The 18,321-nt window shown below is 41.4% G+C and overlaps 1 protein-coding gene across 3 annotated transcripts in view; it reads left to right on the forward strand.

Moving 5' to 3' along the window:
- BEND7 (BEN domain containing 7) overlaps positions 1 to 18,321 on the forward strand; it is a 79,877-nt gene that overhangs the window by 32,902 nt on the left and 28,654 nt on the right. For all 3 annotated transcript variants that reach the window (XM_080918044.1, XM_080918045.1, XM_080918046.1), the window contains 2 exons: positions 50 to 318; positions 10,239 to 10,464. In XM_080918044.1, coding sequence (XP_080774170.1) covers positions 50 to 318; positions 10,239 to 10,464 — 495 coding nt within the window. The remainder of the gene's footprint in view (positions 1 to 49; positions 319 to 10,238; positions 10,465 to 18,321) is intronic.

An 18,321-nucleotide genomic window follows, 5' to 3' on the forward strand; every position in this document is an offset into this window, starting at 1 on the left:
TTTCCTCAGACACAAGTGCCTGTACCATATTTGTGTTTATTGTCCACAGTTGGAACTCAAAACAGACAACAACCCCCAATTTCCCTTATATGCTCCCAGCGAACCGCCGCCTCCCGCAAGAGAAATAAAAAGAAGAAAGTGCTCCCGAAGATTCTGGAACCTGTGACCACTGTGAAACCAAAGCCCAGTCCCTTGGAAACTGAGGAGCCAGCAGCCATGGCCACAAGGCCACCTGGTCCCCAAGCTGCAGAGCACACCTCCACTGAGGAGAACCATGTCTTGGGATTTGGCATTGTTCTCGAATCGCCATCCTCAGATGTAAGTTGATATATTCTGGCTGCCAACCTGGTTGGTAGAACTTTCTGGAACCTTATAGTATTAAGACACTGTCCACTTAACTAGTTCTGTCCCAAACAAGTAGGTCGGTTTGCATGTGTGAAACAGGAGGAAACTAGTGAGAACCTGAAAAACCGTGTGCCTTCCTTGTTCAAAGACATTCCGTTTCTCATCTCCAAAAGAAAAAGGGTGTGTTATAAACAATCTGCTCACTAATTTCTCTATGATTTTTAATTTCCAAGTGGCAGTTTTCAATTTCCTCAATGTAGAAAACCAAGGGAACATAATTAAATCTTTTGTGGATGGGCATGAGGAAGCAGAAGCATGCAGATAAGGTCATACCTTTGTGGAAACACAAACCAAGAATAAGAAAGGAGCAGTGGTGCTAATTCTGTTTTATAGATGCAAAGCCACACTGCTAATTAGGTGACAGTGCCATGCCATTTACTCCACGTAATGATAAGTTAATGCTCTGCAAAGGTTTGCTATTTTAATATCTCGGCCAGAACGTTGTTGCAGACTGGGACGGTAGATTGCATCCGAGATACCCATCTGACATGCTGTTTTATATTCATGGGCCCATAAACGAATTTCTATCATAACGTGCTGAATTTGCAGCTGCATACTCTACTTACAGTATCTCCATCTGAAGTACATTTGTATTGTGAATCCCAACTTGTTGTCAGAGTTCTTAAAATAAACAAGAAACCCTGGTCTGTTGTTACCAGATTGCATAGGACAAGACTCCTGCTGAGACCTCCCACAGACTCCTATGGGATTGGAGTTCCATCCGACCCTCCTAAACTTTAAATAAGAAACAAATTGCTGATTTCCTTAAGGAGTCTCTTTTGAGCTAGAGGAAGACAGTTTGCTAGCATGTATCTACGGTTGGGCCTTTGATGGAAAGAATCATCCCTGTGTTTTCAGTCTAGAAAATCTTTGCACTTTCACCCACCCTTCGTGTTATAAGAGGCATTTGTTTTTACCATATGGATGTGCTATAGCCATTAAACTCTTCTCAACTAATATTTAATCTACAAAGTAATGAGGTCTGGTATGGGACCAGCTCCCTTGTTTGATTGTATTGTGTCACTACAACAGCTAAGGCCTGGTTCAAACCCTGGGTGAATCATGTATTTGAAAACAGATCAGTCTATAATAATTCTAAATTCTTACAAAGTGCAGCTAGGCAGTTTTTGATAAACTGTCATATTTTCCTTCAATCTCTTTACATTCTTTTGGTATGTTAGAAAAAGTAGTTGAGACTGAAGATCATCTCCTGTGTGGGTATGTCTACTGCCATTAATAACTGAATTTTCCCCTTTTATTGCTCAGTTCCAAGTGCATTTTTAGAGATAAATTGGGGGTCTGATGAAGACCCTGTGTACATTTACAAAATAGATAGATTTTTTTTATTAGTTTTACCAGCATCAGAATTTGTTTATGTAACACATATAAACAGTTTACATTTTATTCATGGCTGGTTCTGGTACTTCTTATAAAAAAAGATCTTTAAATGATTGCTTGATTCTCAGAAAAAGGCAGGAGAGGTGAGTGTGTTATCTTCACAGCACCCGTCCGATCCCTTCAGTACACGAGTGAGCCGAGAACCTCACCTAGAGAACTTAGCAGCGAGTCCCAGTGTGCACTGTGAAAATGCTTTTCATGGATGGTACTCATAGGTGACATCAGGCTGTCCCGAGCGGTTCCTGGGAAGAGGAGCGGGGCTTGAATCCCAGAATGGACTCTGTGCTAAAGTGTCCAACTTGGGTCCCTTTCTGATCTTTTAGTACTTCTCAGCTGTGAGGCTATAAAGTTTTAATGGGAGTCTAGAGGGAATAATTCTAATTTTTATAGCAATTATCCTATAAAACACGTTGAAGAAAACACAGGACAATGGGAGTTTCGCACTTGAAAATGGGCCCTGAAAAGTCTTCAGTGTTCAGACACCTTGAGTCATTGTGTTGGGCATTTTGTCTGCTGTTTCTGGAGTAGTTGAATAGCTTTGGGGGGAAGGCAGGATGCTTTCAGGAGAGAAAACCTGGATGCTGCACGTGAGGTGTGGTCCCTCTCCTTCTGGGGCACCGACGAGCCTCTGGTGAAGGTTTCATGTAGAGAGACAATCTGCCTGTCTCAGAGTAGTGCCTGGAGTCCATTATGAATGACAGACAGACAGACAGATAAGAAAGGGAGAAACTAGAGCTGTGGTTCTCAACCTGTGGGTCTCGACCCCCTGAGAGTCAACTATGCTTTTCACAGGGGTTGCATATCAGATACCCCAGATGTCAGATATTCACATCACGATTCATAACAGTTGCAAAATTGCAGCTATGAAGTAGCAACCAAAACAATGTTATGGCTGGGGGTTACCATAGTAATCAGGAACTGTATTAAAGGGTCACAGCCTTAGGAGGGTTGAGGACCACTATACTGGAGTTTAGGCCAAATAAAAAAGATCCCTATGGTTAAGCAGACAAGAGTGGTAAGCCTGAAAGTGAAGTAAGGACCGTTGACGACAGACTGCTTGCTGCAGGCAAAGCAAATGCCTGAGTTTGGTTTGGGAAGGAGGTGGGTGGCTAGCGCTGACCAGCAGCTTTGCTCAAGGTAGGACTTCTGGTTCCAGAGAGGAAAGACAAGTGACTGTTCTGTAGACTCACAGGAGAAAAAGTAGTGTCAAGGACCATACCTCTGCTAATTGCTTTTGTAAATTAACAACAAACAAATATCAAACCTATGAATTATCCTTAATTATTCACAATGTGCTAAGTTACTCTTTTACCTTAACTTGTCACGTCACACAAATACAATTGTATGCATCCACAGCACAAGCCCAAGTGTAACAGCCCTTGTGGTTCTGGAGATCACTGTAGGTAACATGTCTTCTGAGTGACAACCATCCCTCCCTCAACACAGGAATGCACAAAGCTCTAACCATACCCACTGAAATATCAGCACATTAAATGATACGTCATATATAGGAAGATCCTTCTGCAGTGCTTTAGGTATAAAAGATCCTTCATAAATGTAATTTACTTAATTTACAAATAACAAAATACCTACTTACACATGAAGCACCTTCTACAAAAAAACCTTAAAAATATTGGGTCCAGATTTGGCTCCAGCTATAGCTCATTCCTCAGTGTTTCTGCCATTTGCTTCTTCTGTCCCTCCTTTGTCATATGCTGTTCCTCCTTTGTCATACACTGTCCCTCTTCTGTCATATGCTGTCATGGCTCTACTCAAGTCTGACACTGGCTGCTCAAAAGCAGGGTCCTATATTATAGAAATAACAATACTCATGAGAAATAACTCATCTCATTTAATTCTTACTGTTGTCCTCTTAAAGAGAGCCTGCTTGCACAAGTTGGCAGGATCAGATGAAGTTGAACTAATTCTTTACTCCAAGCCTGTCATCTGACCTTGTTGACTGTGAGAAAGACCCTGGGAACTCAAACACATGTACTTTGTTTTTTTGGTTTTTTTGTTTTTCTTCCTTTTTTTTTTTTTTTTTTTTTTTTTTTTTTTTTTTGCTTTTTATGTATAGGAGTTTTCTCTTCATGCATGTGTGCACCATGTGTATGTCTGGTCCCGTGGCTGCCAGAAGAAATGTGCTGGACTCCTTGGAGTTACAGACGGTTGTATAACTGTGGCTGCTTTGAGCCGAACCCCAGTCTTCTGGAAAAGCATCCACTGCTCTTAACCACGGGGCCATTGCTCCAGCCCTCAAGCACATTGTGTGGCCCGTGATAAGCACTCAGTAACACTTTATGACTGACCATTACTTGAAAGGGAAGCAGATGGTGAGACTGACTCTTTCATTCTGCTTACTTGGCACTTTCTCAGGGGAACAGCAAGCAGTTAAAAGAGCAGGTCACTAACTTGGGATCTCAGCTGTGTGGCCCTGAGCAGGGGAACCCTGCTCCTCCCTCAGCCTCCTCCCTGTAAATGGGGATACTATTGCTTTTCTCACTGAGTGGCCTCCTGGAAGACTAGATAAATACTCTCTCTCTCTCTCTCTCTCTCTCTCTCTCTCTCTCTCTCTCTCTCTCTCTCAACCTTACCATTCCTACCTAAGTACCTTTAGAGGAACAAATGTAAACACGATTAAGTAAATGTAGCTGTCTGTCTGGATGGTCAGATGCACGTGAATGAATAGCACTTTGGAGGAGGAAATGGCTAAGGGGTGTGGGGGTTCGCATTTGGAACATGATTATTTGACCCTTTTAAAGTTAACACTTCAATAGAATTCAGACCTATATAACACAGAAATGAAAGAGAAACCCAAAGCCAATTCTGAGATTCAATTCACAACACAACGCTCTTTGAGACAAAACAGTTGCTCCCTTCCTACACTCACCACTGTTTGATGCTGGGTGTGTTGATCACTGTTTCTTGGGGCAGGTTGTTACACCTGAACGGCGTTAGTTTTATGTTTGTCGATGGTTGACTTCTGTTTTGTTTTGTTGCTTTGCTTTGTTGAAACCACTCGGATATGCTTCAAAAACCCATTTCGTAATTTTAAATCATAGAAAATGTTTTTATTTGATGGAGTTACTGTAAATACTCTCCAGTAGTTCCAGATTGCAAAAATTCTGAGTTAACAGAAGACAAATTGATGAATATTCACCAGTTTAAAATAATTTTGTTAATCCTGGTTTTGTACGCTTCTTAAATAATCTTGAACAAATTGGTGACTTCAGCAAAAATGGCTTCTTAATTCAGAGTGCTTTCCTGATAGCATCTTATCTCAACAGATAAAATGTCCTGTGAGGTAAATCATGGAAACCATTTCCATCTACTCACTGACATTGGGCATGCGCATGAGAGCCTCAGTTTCTATGGCAAGCTGCTTGGGTTCAGATGCTTGCCCGGTTATGTTAGCTGGATGATCTTTTAACAAGTTAACCAATCTCTCTGGTCCTCATTTTTGCATGTGAAACTTCAGAATGATGATGGTAGCCACTTCATGGAATGGGAAAATTGATGTATTCTGTGTTTCTCCAGAGCATAGACTATAATAAGTGTCAAATAAATATCCGTTGTATCACTTTTCCAGGGCGCTCTAAAGAGAGTACCACAGTCTTTGCTCTTTAAGTGATACGTGGGAGAAGTTTGCAAACCGTACTTGCAGAACCATAGGATAGCCCCAGAACAGAGTATCTCCAGAAAACTGGGAAGACTGGTACTTCTCTACTTGCAAGGTCAGAGACAAGAGTCTCACCATGGGCATCTCCTCAGAGGAGCAATTTCCATGGAATTAGGGGAGAGGAAGCCAGACTGTGGTGTTAAACTCTTACCTACTGTCCATTTAACTCAGTCGTCTTTAACATAAATCAGGCCTTAATGTTCAGAACCATGATTTATTATCTGAGAAGGAAAAGGCTAACCACATCTCCGAAAGGCTAGAATCTCTCATTATGCAAATGCATGAAGAAACTTTTAAGGGACCAAATTGGACTGTCTTTCCTAAAATCGTAATTCTAACAAACTGTATCAAAGAAACATAAAAGAATAAGAACTTCAATGTTTTTTTTCATCCCAGTCAGTATTAAATATACGCTGAGATGATTGCACTTGCTTTGTCATAGAGATTTTGTTAAGCACTTTTAATATCGGTCTTGATGGAGTGTATCCAGTGGCTCTGTTCCGCTAACACTGGGGATGCTCGCTTCAGCCGTATCCGTAGGCCTCACCTGTGCTGAGCTGAACAGTAACAGAGGCGGAACCAGCAGAGTCAGCCAGAGCACACCACTCATCCCACATGCCCAGTCTCAGTCGACCGCTGGCCGACCGCCATAGACACTGCTTAAAACACGGCTGCAGTGGGGTTTGAAGAGATGGCCCGGCGGTTGTCAGCACTGGCTGCACTTCCAGGGGTCCCGAGTTCAACTCCCAGCAACCACATGGTGACTCACAACCATCTGTAATGGGATTGATGCCCTCTTCTGGTGGGTCTGAAGACAGCTACAGTGTACTTATGTATATATATATAATTAAAAAAGAATTGATGATAGTAAATCTACTAGGAGCATATTTGATTTGCAGGATGCATTAATTGTTCTTATAAAAAAGATAACATTTATGAACAGACAAAATCTGTTATAGGTTTTGTGTGTTTAAAACTTTGTTTTGGGCAATAGTGGCACATGCCTTTAGTCTCCGCCCTTAGGAGGCAGAGGCAGGCAGATCTTTCTTTGAGGCCAGTTTGAGGTCAGCCTGATTTACAGATCAAGTTCCAGGACAACCAAGGCTACACACACACACACACACACACAAACCTGTCTTGAAACATAATAATAATAATAATAATAATAATTTTTCTTTCATAAGCTCAAACTCATTTTTCCAGAAATAGATCAAAGACACTGCTGAATAAATCGGACAGAGGGTCATTATATATTGCAGTATTGTAAACAGGAAGCCTAACACTATCTTTTAAATATCATCCTCAATCCTGTTTTATGTTTTTCTGGGGCAGAAAATTCATCTTCCTCAGTAAGACCCACTTGCTCATCTATAGTTCTAAGGTTCCATCCTGAGCAATTCTGAGACTTGACCAGCTGGTCCAACTCCCTGGTCCTTACCTCATGTCACCTTAAGCAGACAGCCTTGGGCATGTGCTTGTGAATGTGAGTCTTGCACAACACAGAGCTGTGTATCATTTATCAATTTAACAGTTGAGAATCTGGCTCCACTGCCCACTAAAAGAATCTATGTACTTATTTCCTCTTAACCACTTACTGAATGTGTAGCCTGTTAATTGACTTACTACAATTTTGTACTGTTGCTATCAGATATAAAATAGCCTGTGTCAGATGTGTTCCCTGAGTGACTCAGTTATGTGAGCTCTTTAAGTGTTTTATGATATGTCCATAGGAACTTGTGGATGGCAGGGGACAGGGAGGTGGCCTTTCATTTATCTTGTTGTAAAATCTATCACCTAAACTACTTCAAATCGAAAGGAGCACCACACCGGAAATGCAAAGAAACAGCATAGTCAGTATGGTTGTCCTTGGTCCAGGGACATTTTCAAGAGCCATTAGGACTCAGCAGTTTTTACTCCCAGAACATCATGAGGATAAGATGAAGTCACACTGCTTAAGGCATTCCCAGTGCTGGTACGTTGTACTCGGTGGCCGAGGGACCTAAAGTGAGCAGGATACTGCACAGTGGGAATTCATAGTGAACCCTAAAAATAATGACTGTAAACATTGTAACTTGTGCCTACAATTCGGATGTCATCGCCTAGCCATCTTTCAGCAACAGTTGGTGCTACAGATGAGTTTATTATCTGTCTCGGCTTGAGCATCAAGAATCAGATTTGTCAAGGAAAGCCTAGAGTAGGTTTTACTTTGCTTATTTAGAAAAAGTGTTTGTTTTTATAACTGCTACCAGCAAGCAGAACTCATTTAAGCCACAGCCAACAAACAAACAAACAAACAAAAGATAATGATTCTACAACCAGAGAGAGTGTTTAAACCTGATGTTAGATATACATGGAGAGTTGTGGTTCATTACACGGTAATGATGTACTCTGATTATGCTGATAAAGTAGAATAGATGGCAAGATTTCATAGTGAAAACAAGATAATTAGTGTCATGTTTTTTTTTAGAGCATAAAGTTAGCCCTCCCCCTTCCTCTCTCTTAAAAGTCGCTTTGTGGTGCCTTTAACCATGCCTTGGTGCCCTGTTTCCTGCTAAGAAGTCTGAACAGGAGTCAGGGAAGAAGATGGGGAGCTGTGGCTCAGCCACCCTTGCAATTATGTCGCGGCTAATCAAGTCTGTGTGCCTCTGTCAGGTGCTCACAAGTGGGTGAGTTCATGTTCCCTGAAGTGGAAAGATCAGCTTAGAATAACAGCATTATCTGGGCAGTGGGAGGTAGACAAAGGCAACAGCTTTGGCCACCCCTGGCCCCTCTGCAGTCACACGCCATAAGCTTACAATACCGTAAGAGGTCCTGGTGCCACAGAAACCTCCAGGTGTCCACTTTTAGGCATCATAGCAGGTGCCACAAGTAATAGCCATACTGCAGTTTCCTGAATCTTCTCTTCAGGGTCCTGTTAAAGTGCCGTGCCATCCTGTTTCCTTCCTTTTCCCAGCCTGCTTTTTCTCCCCTCCACATCCTCTGCAGGCAGTCCTGCCCGACATCAGCACTTTGCTCAGAACCTCCCGGTAGTGTTCCTCTTCCCATGCAGCTGCAGGGCCAGCCTGGAGTCCCTCTCCACAGACGGCCCGTGGTGAGTCGGTACTGAATCGGGTGCCCACCTCCTCCTGGATCCAGCACACCATCGTTCTCAGACACCAGTGGATGCCTGGCCACAGCATGAGACGTGCAGACCCCTTTCTCTGTAGTGGGAAAGAAAAACTCGGACCTAGTCATTGGATTCCTACGTAGCATTTTCTTTATTCTGGTACATATCTGCTGGATGCCGACTGCATTCTTGGCACGAGAGATATAAAACCTGTGCATCCCAGCTAGATAAATACAGTGCAGAAAGTGCTCTGCAGACATGATGGGGGTGGCTAGTTCTGCCTGGTGTTCTGTTCAGGTTAGCATTTCTGAAGCTAGGGTGCAAGTCCTCCAGGGACAGTTTTGGGAATCTCCCAAAGTCAGATGTCTGAGTTTTAAGCATGCAGAGCTATAGAAAAGAAATAAATTGGAGTTCTTTCTCTGTCTTCTCTTGTGGCTTAAAAACTCCTGCGCCACCCTAGGTGGTCAAGTAACTATAGGATGCACTTGGCAGAGGATTTTAATGGATTCTACGTGATACAGGAACTCCTATTAAAAAATCTGAGATCAGTTCATGTAGGGTCAAAGTTCACAGGATGTACAACATGTAAAACCTTCTGTCAGGTTATGCTGGCAAAATTCTCTCCATTCTAACAGTTGCACACTGGGTGGCTTGTCAAGTGTTCCCTAAGTGCTTGCTGCATGCCCATCCATTTGCAGGAATTAGTATTGAGCCTCTGGCTCCTGTCAAGCTCCTCTAGACCTTTGGCCAGCAAGCAGCAAGATGCAAAAGTCAGGAGGAAATCTGACAGCACTGTGTTTTCAGTGATGTTTACCAGGCATTCAGAAGCCAAGCATTAAATGGCAAAGAGGAGCGGAAGAATGAGGTGACTTTCTGGATAATCCAAGCCAAAATTCCATTTTCAAGGGGCAAGGTGCAGACGCCTTCCTTAGCTGTCTGAATGATGTAGGCTATCCCGAATGCACTTCACCCTGTGGTGTGCTGGGCATACAGTAGGACAAACAAAAGGACTGAGTTCTGTTAGCCAGGAGAGACTCTTACCCCAAGTCCTCACATCTTTTCAGGGCTGCACATATGACATCTGGGGACAAGCTGTGATTGGCAGATGAACAGCTTGTGTGAGGAGGACACTCCTTTCCCTGTGACTCAGTCCCCTCCCTCCACTCCTAGTCATCCACATTATCACCGTTTGTAGGCTTTCATTGTAGCTGATTGAAGGAGTGGGGGCGCATGGGGATAGTTCTCCATTTCACCTTAGATGAAAGAAATTATTTGACATTTGAGTTATTTTGAAGTCATTTTTTGGTACAAGCTTTTCAGGCCTTAGTTTCACCATTTACAAAATTAGGGCGTTGCATATAGGTGATTCGTGTCTTTTACCTGCAGGACTGTATGACAGTGTAATTACCCAGCCTTTTCTGAAATATCTGCATGACTAGAAACATGTAAGCCTTGCTGTTGGAATTATCGAATCCCCTTTTAGGAGTTGAAAGTGGTCATTGATTTTATAGATTGCAGAATCTGGCACACAGAGCCAAGACTGTATAATTTAACCACTGCCTATTTTTTTTCCTTTTGCACTTATGCCCAAAGTAAAATGATTCACATCTTGCTTTTAACGAACTATTTCTCTTTGTATTTTTTTGGTAGCCAGAAGTGCAACTTGCTGAAGGCTTCGATGTGTTTATGCCCAAATCTCAGCTGGACTCTATACTGTCAAACTACACTCGCTCAGGAAGCCTTCTGTTTAGAAAACTGGTGTGTGCATTTTTTGACGACAAGACTTTGGCTAACTCCTTACCCAACGGGAAGAGGAAAAGAGGACTCAATGACAACCGGAAAGGACTAGACCAAAACATTGTGGGTGCAATAAAAGGTTGGTCTGTATCTTTTCATTTTATGGATTGTTTGTTGAGTTTTGCCTTCATTCCATCCGGGTACAGTTTTTTAAAAAAATTTTAAAAGCTAGGCTAAATAAATGCTAATTTAATTTTCTGTTAGCAGCGCCCATGGGTGTGGCTCCTGTGTGTAAGCTCTGTAAGTCCCTCCCTCAGATACTCTAGAATACTACTCGGTGTGACAATAATTGCTGAACTCATAGCTTCAGAACCAGTTTTATCTGTTGCAGAACCAAAAATACTTGGTAAATGGAAGTTACATATAATTTCCAGGAACTTTATTGAAATATGATTTTTGGCAAAATTTAAGCTTGAAAGTTTAAGTATAAATAAGAATAAAAGTGTGGGGTACATTTGTAAAGTAGTACATTTCTTGGGAAGTTTAGAAACTTCGATCAGAACATTGCATCTGAAGATCTTTTAAATATAAGTGAAGCCACTTACTGTCTCTCCCCACATATTCCCATCACCTCCTTTGAATATGTGTCCACTCCACCAAGGTGTGGCAGGTTCATGGAGATGTGTCTTCATCCCCAGCCACTTGCGTATCTTACATCTAGCTCTTTCCTGTTCAATATCTGTGTTCAGGACTGTGATGACTTTAGAAAGAGAAGTATTTAAACGTTATCATCAAAAAGAATATGCTCCACGTCTCATTCAACACAACTACTGTGAAAATGAATTGGGGCTTAACTTAACCTCGAATCTGAATGCTCTCCCATGGCTCTGTCTCTCCCTTGTCACGACTGTCGGTGAAGCTGACTCGGAGCTCTCTCTGCCTCCTCTTGCTGGCCTTTATCTCACAGAATGAGTAAATGAATTCAATAATGCTTAAAGGATACTTGGAAATTTGCAATTAACTTTACAAAATAATTCAATTTTTAAATGGAGTTAGCAAGTACCAGACACCCTTTGCTCGTGGCCAGAAGGACATGGCCTTCATTAACAGGACATTTCTCATGGTCCGTCAGAATTTTTTTCAGTGAGAGTGACAGTTGAGTTCTATCAAATAAGAAGCACCACAGAGATACCACAGCCTCTGCCATTTATGAAAAGGATGATTCAGCCTGCAGTGGCACTAAAGACAAGATTATAGAATTTGAAAACCAGTCAGTAATGTGACTAGACTCTGAAGTGAAGAGGGAGGTGTTTCCATGTCTGCGGACTGGGCCCTTCTCAGACTGAGATCAGGCTGCCAATCTCTGTAGACTGGGCCTTCTCAGACAAGGGTCAGGCTGCCGAGTTATTTCTGCAATACATGGGCATTGGTTTGACTTTATTTTCCAAATCAGTATATTAACATTGTAGAGGCACTTAGAAATTGGGAGACTGGGCTGGAGAGATGGCTAAGTGGTTAATAGCACTGATTGCTCTTCTAGAGGTCCTGAGTTCAAATCCCAGCAACCACACGGTGGCTCACAACCTTCTGTAATGGCATCTGATGCCTTCTTCTGGTGTGTCTGAAGACAGCTATAGTGTACTTATATATAACAAATGAATAAATCTTTATAAAAGAAAAGAAAAAAGAAAGACATTAACTTCAAAAAGAGAAATCAGGAAACTACAAATGACCACAACTTATCTGTGTGACATTAGATTTTATATAATAGATGGTAATGAAATACATCATTACAAGTAGACTGGTATATCATACAAGTGTTTAAAAATCTGTTACAAATAGTATGAAACTAGACATCAGACAAGAGTTAAAAATATACTACACATGTTAAAAGAAGATATAACTTAATTTTTCAAAGCTCTCCTTTTTAGCTTTTAATAAATATGGCAACAAGACCCCTTTTTCTAATACAAAATAAAGCAAATCAGTCTAGTGAAAGAACTCAACATTTTCAGCCTGCCCACAACCATATTTAAAACTCTGTTCTAGTGTTATTCTGTTGCTGTGACAAAAACATATTTATAGACATATTCCAGTTTCTTTCTCTATTACAAAAGTAATTCATCCTGATAAAAATCTAATTCATAAAACTGAAAGAATTTCCACTTCAGAGAGTATTGTTTGCCCTTCCGCCATCTAGATTCGGCTGTGAAAACAGAACTTGCCTGCTCTGTAAGACGTTTTATTTATTTCACAGGATTCCTTATAAGGTCCTTGAAAATGCGCTTTGTCTGAAATGTTCTTATTACCTGGACCACTTATAGGAAGTCAGGAGACGCCACTGCCAAACCAATGACCTACCAATGACTTCAGCTGAGGGCGGGGGGGGGGGGGGGGGGGGGGGAGCAGCACGTGCCAGCAGAGGCTTTGTGGGAGCGTCCCTCCTGTGCCCTGAGATAGGACCCCTGAGACACGCCCCCCCAGACACGCCCCCGAGACACGCCCCTGAGGCCCTCCCCCTGAGAAGAGTCCTTTGTCAACAGGCTTGTGGAACTCCCTCATCATCTTACTTCAGACCCTAAGACAGGAGAGCGGCACACACAGGTACAAGCCAGCACTTATTCTTTGAGCCCACTGAGCTCGCTCCCAGATCCTTTGCTCTCCCTAACAGGAACAGTTAGAAGCTTCTAGATCTCACTGGTTGGGGTGTTCACTCTTCTTTCTGTGAATACTTACCCTCTTAACCTGCCTGCTGTTAACTTACTTCATTCTCAGTCCCTGAAACATTTCCTCCTCTTTGCTTCTGCAGTTATGTGTTGAGCGAATGAGTAGGCAAAGCTTCTGGTTTTCATCCTGACTTCGGTCTTACTTCACTGACATAATGTGTTTAGTGCCAATTAGTTTCATACTTCTTATAGCCAGTTTGGGATGGCAGACATCAAAATACACTTGTAAATGTCTAAATCTCTTAAGACCACACTTCCCAATACATCTTTCTTTGCCATCGTTTTCTCTCAGTTGTAGCATACGCTTCACAGATGAATTTTGGAAGTGGGTATCACTAAAGGCCCTATAGAATAACCATGTCTGGTTTTTCTTACTTTCAGTAGAGGTAAGAGGGAAACATATTCTCCTAACTCTGGTCTTTGCATCGTAGTGAAATGACCTCTTCCTACATCCCAGTCCCAAGGCTGGCTGGATTGTCGTTGCCACGGCCAAATATTTGAGAAAGATTGTGTGTGAATGTGTGTACACGTTAGTGTATTTTCCCTACTCTGTCTCTGGAGGTAGTAAACCCACTGTGTATTATTTTGAAAAGTCCTATAAACTAGGAGCAGAAAAAAATGGTTAATTTTATAAACTCTCACATGTTAAAAAAAATAGCAGTGAAGGAACAAAATGGATTAGATTAATTAAAACACCAGTTGTAAAATGATCCAGTCTGTAGAATGCCTGTGAGCGGGAACAGAGATGTCACTGCAGATTTCATGTATTGATTTATGTATGTGTTGAACCATCTTCTAGTCTCTGGAGTGAAACCAGTTTAACTGCGGTGGCTGACCATCTTTATGTGTTCTTAGATTCAGTTTGCAAGTGTTTATAAAGTTAGATTTTTTATTTTATGTTTATGAGTGTTTTGCCAGCATGTATGTTTATATGCCACATACATGTGAGAGTCAGGAGAGGGCACCAGGTCCCCGGAGCTAGAGTTTCCGAGTGCTCAATAAGGAAGAGCAGGAAGTGCTCTTAACCACTCAGCTCTTTCTCCTGCTCTAGTTTGCAAGTATCTGAGATTTCTTTCCTCGATATTCATCACTGAGATTGGTTTATAGTTTTGTTTTTTTATTGTGTCTCTACCTGGTTTCACTGTTGGTATTATCCAGCCCTCATAAGAGAAGTCCTGACTCTGAGACGGATTATGCAAGGTGATATTTATTGTCTTGAAGAAGCTAGCTTTGACTGTCAGTCATCTTTTTAAAATGCACCAAGGGAAAAGTTTATTAAGGAATGATGAACAGAGCTTTTTGTGTGATGATTCCTCCCTTGACAGTATCTCAAAAGCAAAGCATAAGCCTCTTTGCAGAGACGGTACTCTTCACATAATTTTATGCATTAGGAGTGACTGATACCTAATGATGCTCCTTTAAGAGATTAATGGGGAAGTACAAACTAGGGTATTGCTACTGAAAGGACCCTTAATTGGAAAAACTCATCTGAGGCTTGGGAGTGTGGCCCCATGGTAGAGCACTTGTGTAGCATATGTGAAACCCTGGGTTTGATCCCCAGAACAAAACAAATGAAGATATAAAAACCCTCACCTTAATATTTTGAGCAGCAGGAAACAGCATCTCTTTAACTAGAGATTTAGAAGCGGTGCTGGGCAAAGCATAGATGGGACTTATAACTGACTCTGTAGCCAGACCTGGAGCCAAAAAGGTTAGTACTTCACCCCCTCACCTCCAGCATGCTGTCACTGCAAAGGCTGCCACTGGCCCACCATTGATTTTCTGTGATATGCTCACCAGACCATGCAATTTAACTTAAGAGTTACCTATACATGATGTTGACTGTCTGGATGTCCTTCAAAAATAGTTACAACAAAGTATGACCATAGTTGTGATTTTTAATTTGGCTTTGTAGTAATTAAGTAAGAAAGCTTTTGCTATGTAACTGGGCTGGAGTTTTGACTCTCCTTGCGTTCAGCTGATAGCACCAAAGTCTACCAAATGGAGGAGATGGTTGTTTGTTGGGTATCACTCTACCCTCTTCAACACAGTTGGCCACTCTTGTGAGAGATCAACAATGTCTGTCTAGAGCGTTCTGAGGACTACGGGAGGGACAGTTTGTACATAGGCGTGTTCCATACAGTTCAAAGTTAGTGCCAAATATCTTTAGTTTGCACGCTCACATACTTTACAGAAATGAGCATCAAAAGCTCTCACTTTATCTCATGACTCTAGACGCTTGAGGCCATGTCTGTTGTTTGACAGGACCTCCATTTCCTGTAGTTACTGCAAATAATCACTTTATGGTGAATTGATTTAAAAAAAAAAAAAAGGAAGAAGTAGCTGTTTGAATATAGGTTAAATATAATCCTCTAGCTAAAAATATTATTTAAAAAGCCTATTATTGATTATTATTATTTGACCTCAAAGATTTTAATTTATATAAAAGTGTAGCTTATATCTGGTTTATTCTTAGTTTTTGATGGTAATTTTCTTGTGTTCCCAGAACTCCATGATAGATTGGCTACAATTCGCGTATCTCTATAGTGATGATTTTATTTCTTTGTACAAAGGACAGAGGCTATGAGACATTTGCGTAAATTTACTTAGCTTTTAAACTTGCCCAACATGGTGGCATTAAAGTGGCCTCTGACTCCAAAGTCATTTCCTAGTATGTGGTTTTTATAGAGACGTTTGAAATTAAAACATTTCTCTTTTAAATTTTAGCATTTTGGATTCCTTGTAAAATCTCCTTCGAAGTTGGCTCTGCTGATGGTCTGAGACCAGTTACTTATTGATGCAAAGCCTGTTCAAAGTGAATTTCTAGTTAGACGTAGCTCTGCTTCAGTTTATTTCCTGAATTCAAGGGCAGGTCTTTTCCTGAATATACAGAAAACTAATTCCATGATGCTGGGGAAGAAAATCGAGGATTTCCCTTCTCTAGTGAAAGAAACACTTCTGATATTTTCCTCCCTCATAGAACTGAATGTAACAAAAGCCTGAAAGCAAATATTACATAGAGCTTATCTCCCTCAAGTTGTATGTAAATTAAGTTTGTGATTAGATGCTAGGCGACTAGAGGCAGTTAGTGACTGCTTTGCTTCAAGAATCCTTTTGGAAGATGAATAATCAGCTGCTAATTTACCTGATCATACTTTTCATATATAAATCTGCTTAAAACAGATCACAACTGTATAATAGCCACAATATTACATGTAGAAAGCTTGGCTCTTATCTGCATCATTGAAATGTTTTGTTGCATTCTTCTTGGTTTGGTTGGTTTTATTTTTGTGAGTGGATATTGGGATTTAAACCTAGGGCTTCAAGGCTTCATCCACACTAGGGGAACAATCAGCCCTCACCTAATTTTTGTTTTATTTTCCTACCTTTTTTGGAAGCTCACTGACAAATGAATCGTACTGAAGCTCAACAATGATGCAGGCAACCCTGAGTTTTTGGTTCCTTATTTTGTGATATGAGCGGTTCTCATATTTTGTATCAACATCATCTAGGGTGTTGGTTCAAAATCTAGACTCTGGAGCTCCATCCTTAGAGATTAATGTCACAGGTGTGGGACAGTCCTCAAATCGTGATCCTGAGCAGGTGGTACTGATTGTTTTCAGCATTCCCAACTCCCTTGGAGAAGCCACACCTATGCTCAGGTTCCTGCTTGTCACTTTAGATGCCAGCCCCACAGAGCTGTCTACCTGTGAGACTCAGTTCAGCAGTGCCGAGTTTTCTGAAGGCTCTTTTCTTTATCGTCTGGGGGAAATGTTAACATAGCGTTACCTCAGCAGAGTCCTTCTTCTCCCTTCTTTGAACTCAAAGACTCGCTTTTTGGTTGTGTTGTTTTGTCTTGTTTGAGAAAGGGTTTCACTGTATAGCCTGACTTGCCTGGAACTACCTATGTAGACCAGGCTGGCCTCCAGATGCCTCTGTTTGCCTAGTGTTAGAACTAAAGGCATGTGGCTTAAAGGAATTTTTGTTTGTTTAAAACCTGTGTTGTGTTATGCAAGCTTCCTGGTTTCAGCATCCTTGAAGTGACTCTGTAGGACTAAACCAAACAACATCTTCATCTAATTCACTCATAGAGTTAAAAAGGCAGAGAGGCATTTTCAGATCCAGACTTAGGAATCAGTAACCACAGCCCAGCAGTATTCTTCCTGGTCTTGACCTTACAGTCTCCATTCTTGGCAGTCTCTTGACTCAGGTTCCCTCGGCTCCATGGGAAGTGCTTGTTCTATCAGCTTCTTCACCACACGGAGTGGTGGTTTCTACTGCTGATCACACTCTGTAGACATTACAAGAACAGCTTCACATAAATCTATAAGCACAGGCATCATCAACATGCATGAGAATGACTTTACTTTGGGTTACATAGATACGAGTAAAATCCTAGCCCCTGCTCATAAGGAACATTCCATTGCTATAGTTACAGACAGGCTATCAATAACCAATAGACCCAAACTCCAAGCCAGAATAAAATACAAGCCACATGCCCATTACCTAAAGGGGAGGAAGTACAAAGGAATAACCCTCACTAGAAGAAGAGTTCACCAAACAGATGATTCTAAAGTAGACCTTGAATGATGAGCAATCTGTCAACTATGAAGGGATTGGGCAAAGCTAGCTATGGACTGTTTAGCGAAGCTTAAATTTAATAACATGAAATGAAAGCCTTTTGCCTCCACAACTGTTAACACTAATTTTAGTTGGTCGACCTTGAGCCCTCAGCAACCTGTTTGCTGAAAAATTTAACTTCAGAACTATAAGACCAATGAAATGAAGTCAGACATAGTTTACCCACGACAGTTTTCAGTGTGTGGTACTTTGTAAATTTGCTTCTTAATGTTACACAGGTGCCTTGTCATACCTAATAAATAGGAATTGTTGAAATTGGGGCCACGGTGAGTTTGAATGTGTGCCCTGCTTCATATCTGCTCTTCCAAAAGCTCAAAATCCCATCTCCTTTAGAACTGTTGGTGCATCTGCTTCCCATATAAGGAGCAATTGGAGTCGTGGGTAAACCCAATAAGTCGGTGGTTTTTCCTGATTTTTCTTCAGCTTTTCACATATGAGTAGAAATCATCTTTGGATTAATTCACAAAATCTCAATTTTAATTCCCAGTTGCTGAATTCTTACCAAGCATGCATTTTAACACTAGTATTGGAGTCACAGACAGCCTCCTGTAGAGAGAAACTTTAACAGGGCCATTGAGGCATGGCTGCATTGTGTAGTATGACAGACACCATTGTTCTTGTTGACGTTG

Source organism: Micromys minutus (assembly GCF_963924665.1).
Source record: "Micromys minutus genome assembly, chromosome: 6".
NCBI classification, from domain to species: Eukaryota; Metazoa; Chordata; class Mammalia; order Rodentia; family Muridae; genus Micromys; species Micromys minutus.